The sequence below is a fragment of the Geospiza fortis genome, unplaced genomic scaffold, assembly GCF_000277835.1.
Source record: "Geospiza fortis unplaced genomic scaffold, GeoFor_1.0 scaffold118, whole genome shotgun sequence".
NCBI classification, from domain to species: Eukaryota; Metazoa; Chordata; class Aves; order Passeriformes; family Thraupidae; genus Geospiza; species Geospiza fortis.
In genome coordinates this window covers 1,915,980-1,923,151 of record NW_005054380.1, presented here as the reverse complement: position 1 = coordinate 1,923,151, position 7,172 = coordinate 1,915,980, and the positions used below count along the sequence as shown (strand labels likewise).

The 7,172-nt window shown below is 52.2% G+C and overlaps 1 protein-coding gene across 1 annotated transcript in view; it reads left to right on the top strand.

Moving 5' to 3' along the window:
- GAL3ST2 (galactose-3-O-sulfotransferase 2) overlaps positions 1-4,244 on the top strand; it is a 5,878-nt gene extending 1,634 nt beyond the window's left edge. Inside the window, exons 2-4 of the mRNA XM_005425057.2 lie at positions 2,131-2,217; positions 2,622-2,901; positions 3,384-4,244. Of these exons, the coding sequence (XP_005425114.1) occupies positions 2,131-2,217; positions 2,622-2,901; positions 3,384-4,244 (1,228 nt within the window). The remainder of the gene's footprint in view (positions 1-2,130; positions 2,218-2,621; positions 2,902-3,383) is intronic.
- Positions 4,245-7,172: the final 2,928 nt, after the last annotated feature.

Here is a 7,172-nt window from a genome sequence, read left to right as displayed (position 1 = left end):
GACACAGCTGGACTGGGATTGGTCATTAATTAAAAACAATTCACATGCTGGGTAAACAATTCTCCAAATCACATTCCAAAAAGCAGCAAAACAGGGAGAAGCTGAAGCTTCCCAGTTTCCCAGGAGAAGAATCCTGGGTAAAGAAGATTTTTCAGAAAATATCATGGTGACAGGAAGGCAGATACCTTTCCATCCATCCATCCATCCATCCATCCATCCATCCATCCATCCATCCACCCATCCATCCATCCACCCATGCATCCCAGGCACAGGAGCAAGCACCATGCCATGATAATGCCATTCCAGGAAGAAATAGTTTTGGCCTAGATAATTCAAACCTCCCTTCCTCCCTGTATCTCCAGGGACAAAATCTCGCTGTTGTTTGGAGTGGGGCACGTCCAGACAACATGGGTGTCTGGGAGCATTCAGTCAGGCTGGAGTTGGGCTTGGTGTGCTGAATGTGTCCGAATATTTGGAGGCAGAATGGCACTGCGTAATCCTTTATTTAAATAAACAACTATTAAAATATTGAGGGATGCCTTGAGGTGATAAGATGCAGAGGTCTAGAGAGCCTGTCTTCTTGCAGCAGAAGGCATTGATAGGTCTTCTAGAGCATATTTTGATCTGGAGCTGCCCTCAGGATGATTTTGGGTGTATGTGATTTGTTTGCCCCATAAAACATCATTCAGAGTTGCCATTTTGGGGACACTACCTAAATTGATAAATGGGCTGTTACTGCACCCATTGAACTGGACAGAAAAGGTGCAGCAGGAGGATGTCAGCTTAGGAAGGACCTCCAGGCATGCAGGCAGGGTGATGTGCTTTGGCAAACCATCAGATATAAGGCAGTTTAAGTGAAAGACCAAGAAGGAAGATTGGTGTGGGGGCTGCATGGAGCCTGCTCACAGCCCATGGGCTCTGCCTTTCTTCTCCCACCTCATCTCCAAGGACAGGGGATTGTCCCACTGCCATCCCCCTAACAGTCCTGGGACCATAAATTTAGGAAATCCTGATGAAATCTTGCCTGCAGGTCTGTCTTGAAACTCTTCATGCAGAAGCTGTGCTGCAAATTCCTGTCAGAGGTTGGTAGAACTGTGGCTGAGGGTCTTCCCTGGCTTTGGGAAGGGCTTTTGGAGGATGGCTTGAAGGCTTGCTTGCTCCCTTTGGAGAATGGAAACCACAAGTGTGGAAATTGGGATTATATCTTCTTAAAACAGTGTAAAGCCTGAGCCAGACCTGCTGCATTTTGGCCATGTCCGCAGATATGAGACTCACACAGAGCTAAAAAGGCTTCCAGGGTGAGAGAAGTCCGATCAAACTTGGTGGTGAAAAATTCCTTTTAGGTGGGCATCAAACCTTCAAAAGATCCCCTCTGTGTCCCAGCTGGAGTGCACTGGTGATGCTCATGGTACCACAGGAATGTTTGAATTGGAAAAGACATTAAAGACCATCCCATTCCAACCGCCTGCAATGTGCAGGGAACCCTTGATGCATCCTTATCTCTCAGGTTGCTTAATTAGTGCTGGAAGAGACATTTCCCTCATCATTATCTACCCACCCATTTCAAAGTGGGGTGTAATAAATCAATTACAGGTGCTGTTGGGTTATTTGATTTACTGTCTTGAAAAATCATACTTACATTGCAAAAGAACCTCTGTTTGGTGGATTTTTTTTTCCCTCAGTTCAGTGGTTTTTTCCCAATCCCCATCTTCTGGAGTGATGTGATTACAGGAGCTGCTCAGGTTTCTCACCAGGGCAGTCTTTATACCCCTACAAAGGGCTCGTTTTCTGGTGAATAATCTAGGAGTTTGAATAGTGAATAAGCTCTAAAGCCCCAGAAAACCAAAAGAAAAGCAAAACAAAAGGCAGCCAAGCAGAGCAGGAGGCTGTGGGAAGAGCTCAGGCTCTGCCTGAAGCACACTGTGTCTTGCCAAAAGCCAAATTAGGAGAGTGATAGTGAAAGTGCAGTTTCTCACTCTTTTGCCCCTAACACCTGCTCAGGGTCCAAAGGTGGCTGCCAGAACTTTGATCTAAAACTGTGCTCACATTCCTGAGGGCAAGATGCAAAATGTGGTGGTTTGGGAAATGACTATTGGATAAAAATCCACAGAAACTCTTCTCTTTTTCCAGGCATGCCAGGTGTCTCATCATTTTCATCTTCTGCTTGGGACTTTCCTGCCTCTCGGGATTCTTCCATATGAAGAGTAAGAGTTACAGGTAAGGGAGGCAGAAGCAAGGTTGCACAGTTTCCTGTACCTGGAGCAGCAGGGACGTGGCCTCTGACGCCTGATTTACTTCTCATGAGGCCTTGGGCTGATGTTCAAAGGGGAGTGGCTCAAAACTAGGTCCTTGTTTGGGGAAGGAATCGATTTAGCCAAAGCTCAGCCTCTTTGGGACAAAATCAGCTGTGTGGGAAAAGGGGATTGAGATGAAATCTTTGGTAAGTGGGAGTCTGGAGAGGGGGAAAACATCTACACTGGAGGGTTGGGGCTGATTTGGGTGCAGCCTTGGACCAGCTGCAGGTGTGGGGTCAGAGGAGCAGCTGGGTTTGGCTTTGCCAGCTCTCAGAGATGGGGTGCAGCACCAGAGAGTCCCTTTGCCCATCTGTCACCTTCCTGCAGAATCTCAAAGAGCCAAGAGGAGCTGCTGATCCCTCCCACGCCGTGCCATGCCAAGACAAACGTCATGTTCCTCAAAACCCACAAGACTGCCAGCAGCACTGTGCTCAACATCATGTTCAGGTTTGCAGAGAGGTACAACCTCACTGTCGCCCTCCCTGCTGACCAGCTCTTCCACCTGGGCTACCCAAGGACTTTCGTGGCTCACTTTGTGGAGGGCTTTGAAACCATAGGCCAAAATTACAACATCATGTGCAATCACCTGAGGTTTAACCCCTTGGAGGTAAGAAAGAGCCATGAAACCTGAGGAGAAACTTGGCTGGGACAGGACTAACTGTGGTGGTGTTCACAGGGGTCCCAGGACGAGGGAAGAGATGAGAATCTTGACTCCATGTTTCAGAAGGCTGATTTATTATTTTATGATATATATTATACTAAAAGAAAATTATATATTAAAACCTAACTAAAAGAATAGAAGAAAGGTTTTCATCAGAAGGCTTGCAAGGAATAGAAAAGAATGGAATGAAAATAAAACCTTGTGACTGACCAGAGTCTGAGACAGCTGGGCTGTGATTGGCCACTAATTAGCACCAACCACATGGACCAATCAAAGATGCACCTGTTGCATTCCACAGCAGCAGCTAATCATTGTTTTTCTCTTTTCCTCTGAGGCCTCTCAGCTTCTCAAGAGAAAAAATCCTCATGAAAGGATTTTTCATAAAATATGTCTGTGACAGACTAACCTCTTCTTCCTCCCACAAATAGGTAAAAAAGGTGATGGCAGCCAACACCTTCTACTTCTCCATCCTGAGGAACCCCATCCCTCTGCTGGAGTCTTCCTACATCTACTACAAGGACTATGTGCCTGCCTTCAGGAGCTCCAAGAACGTGAACGAGTTCCTGGAGTCACCCACGAGGTATTACGAGCCAGCAGATTACAGGAGGAACATCTACGCCAGGAACATCATGTGGTTTGACTTCGGCTACGACAACAACGCTGAGGATGACACCAACTACACCCAGGCTGTCCTGGAGGAGATCGAGCACAACTTCCACCTCATCTTGATAGCAGACTACTTTGATGAGTCCATGATCCTCCTGAAGCGCACTTTGTGCTGGGATCTGGATGATGTGATTTACTTCAAGCTCAATTCCAGAAGCCAGGACACCGTCCAGACGTTGACTCCGGAAAGTGAGGAGCAGATAAAAGCCTGGTGCTCGCTGGACTGGAAGCTCTACCTGCACTTCAACCAGAGCTTCTGGAGGAGAATCGAGGAGACCATAGGGCTGGAGGTGCTGGAAAAGGAGGTGGATCACCTGCGGGCCAGACAGAAGGAGCTCATGGAGACTTGTCTGTCAGAGCAGGAGGCGGTGAGGAAGGACCACATCAGGAATAAAGCTCTCCTGCCTTTCCAGTCAGGGGCTGCAGATATCCTGGGCTACAACCTCAAACAAGACTTGGACAACGCAACTCTGAGAACCTGCCAGAAAATGGTCATACCAGAGCTCCAGTACACCTCCTACCTTTATGCTGTCCAACACCCCCACAAGAAGAGGAAAGATGTGGGATTGCCATTGCTGTGGACCAGTCTCCAGGAGAAGATGCAGCTCCCAGGGTCCAACTAGGACATGTGGCAACCCACTGTGGCTTCCCAGGGCTTTGCATCCCCCCTTGTCTAACATGGAACTGACCCACAGGACTCTCGTGCACGAGGGAGAGGCAGTGGGGGCTTTGTTTAGGGACACCAAGTTGGTGGTTGGTCTCTTTTTGGGGACCTTGAGCCAAAGGCTTTGCATTGTCCAGGTGCTGGGCGATCCCACCTGTCTGCTCCTGGCTGGAGGGAGCCAGGCTGGCTGCAGCTGGCCAAGACATTCCAGCCTCTTAATCATTAATCAGGAGCGTGATCATTTGCCTTCATTTGATTTTATTTGATACCCATCGTTGCATCAGTCTGGTCACAGCTCACCGGAGCAAGTCCTGACTTTGGAGGGTTTAGGAGGGTGTGACAAGGGGACACAGTGCTCAGAGAAGCAGGGGAGATGGTGGCTGTCCCATCCAGCAGCATCCACGCTCACTGAGGACTAAGCACCACACGCTGCTGGAGCTGCCTTTGCTGTGGCCGTGCCAGGCACCTGCCCAAAGCCAGGCATGCCTTGCCCAGGCATGTCAGCTGTGCCTCTCACACGTGTCACCACATGTGCCTCTGTCCCCTGTGGGAGAGCTCAGGGCTCCCTGAGAGGAGGTTTTGTGGTTGTGCCCCTCGCTCTCAGGCAAGGGTGCCTGGGCATGGCTGTTCCTTTGGGTGCAGCATCCCCAGAGCCCTTTTTTGGCAAAGCAGACACTTTTTTGGGGCTCCTATTGCTGTGTTGGCCAAACTCCAGCACAGATTAGGAGGGGATGGAGTGAGGCACAGCTTTGGGCACACTGGTGCATCCAGGTCCCCACTGCTGCCCTGAGCAGGAGGAGATGCTGGCCCAGCTTTAAAACACTGGGGTGTTGTCAGTGTAAGCTGGCACTGTCAGATGAGTTGGGAACAGGTGACAGTGACACCAAATCCATCCTCACAAACCTTCCTGGCACTGCCCCAGCAGCAGGGCCCTGGCTGGCAGGATGGGGAGGAGGGATCTGGGAGGGGGTGAAGCTGTGGGGCAGCAGCTCCAGCTGGGAAGCAGGAGTGATGCTGTCAGGGGGAGAGGGCTGAGATGATGCTGATGCTGTCAGGGGGAGAGGGGTGAGAAGCAGAGCCAGGGTTTTCCTCAGCTGTGTTTAGCAGCTGCTGAGGCAGGGGTTAAGCAGCCCAGCAGGAAGAACCCAATTAACAGCACTTTGCTTCGCTGAAATTAACCCGAGGCTTTTGTAGCAGCCGGGTGGAGCTGCAGGAGCCACACTTGGTCACCCTGGGCCATCCCAGGGAACCTCCCTGAGCAGCTCTGCAGCCTCCACCTGTTCTCCTCTTGGAGCTTCTGATCTATGATTTTGATATGAATTTTGTCAAACTTTTTTAGCTAAACCGATCACAGAGATGGAATATAGATATAAAAATGCTTTCTTAGTAGCTGATTTATGTGCAAGTGGGGGTCCTGGGGGGGCTGGGGATCCTGGGCAGTTTGTGGATCCTGTGGTGCTGGGGGTCCTGGGAGGGCTGGGACCCCCTGTCCCACAGCTGCCAGGCTGGGGAGCTCACAGCGGGCTGCGCTGGGGTGAACATGGGCTGGAGCCCCTGGACAGGGCAGTCTGGCCTCCCCCGGCCTGCGGGAGGAGGGAAACTGAGGCATGGATGCCCTCGCTTCCCCTCGGGGGTCCGAGCAAGGTGTCTGGGCAGCGCGGGGCCCCGCTCCGGCCATAAGGGCTCCTTTGTGCCCCGGCGCCGCCGCTGCTGAGTCAGGGATTCGTGCGGGGGAGCCCCGTGACCCAGCGGAGGGGGCAGCCTGCGGGCCAGGGGCGCCGAGCAGGGGCCACAGCTCTGCCCAGAGCCGGCGTCACTCCGCGGTGGGGCCAGGGACACAGAGAGGGGACGCTCAGCTGAGCGGGACACGGTGAGTGCCTTCGCTTTCTCGGGGGGGTGGAATCAGCAAAAGCTCCTGATGAAACCACAGGTGACAGCTCCAGCTGAGCCTGGGGTGGATGCCATCTCCTTCTGCGGTGATAATCTCCAGGGAAATGTAGGGACATGTACGCTGGGGACAGCTGACCTGTCCCCGAAGGAAAGGCTTTGGGGACAGCTCTCACCCAGTGCCACAGGGACAGCCCAGCTGGGGACCCCGCTGTCCGTGCTGTGCAGCTCAGGTTCCCCCCACACAGGAGGGGAACAAGGGGTCCGTTGCACTGGGGGCAGCAGGGGGACAGGAACAGCCCCTGTCCCTGTCACCGTGAGCCTGGGCTGCTCCGGGGCTCCTCTGTGGGCTCTGCCCTCCCAATGCATGGAGCTGCAGGTCTCACCCTGCTCTCTGCTCACTGGCCTTGATTTCCCAGACAAGCATCTTAAAGATCAAATTCATTTTATTTCGTTTATTTTGGGGTCCCCAGCTCGGGCTCCTCGCTGGTGCCCTGACCCATCTCTGAGCTGTGGTGACTCGCCATGGCACACTGAGCCCCTCTCCCCCCCACCCCTGCCCCGGGGGGCTGCCCCGACCCCAGCCCACCGAGTTAAACCCCAAACCCTTCCAGGGACAGCCCCACAGCCCTGGCCGTGCCCAGCTGCCGCTATTGGACACAAAAGAACACAAGCACACACTGCTGTTCTTAAGGTGAGGAAAAAAGGGAAGTTTATTTTCTGACTCCGACATTTATAGTTTTCCAAGGGTGACAGCGGATTGGAGGGTGACAGTGCCACCTCTCCAATGACACTGGACAAACCAACAGTCTACCAACTTTCTCCTCCTCCATAAAGGAATGCAAAACAATGAGTTACTTACAGAAAGCGTGTGAGAAAGTTCTCTACAAGAACGTTGATATTAGAAAGCTTAGAAAATCTCAAAAAATCAGGGCGACACCCAGCAGCCGCTGCCCCCGCCTTCATCATCCCCCCCCAGCCTTGTGCTGCAGCTGCTGCC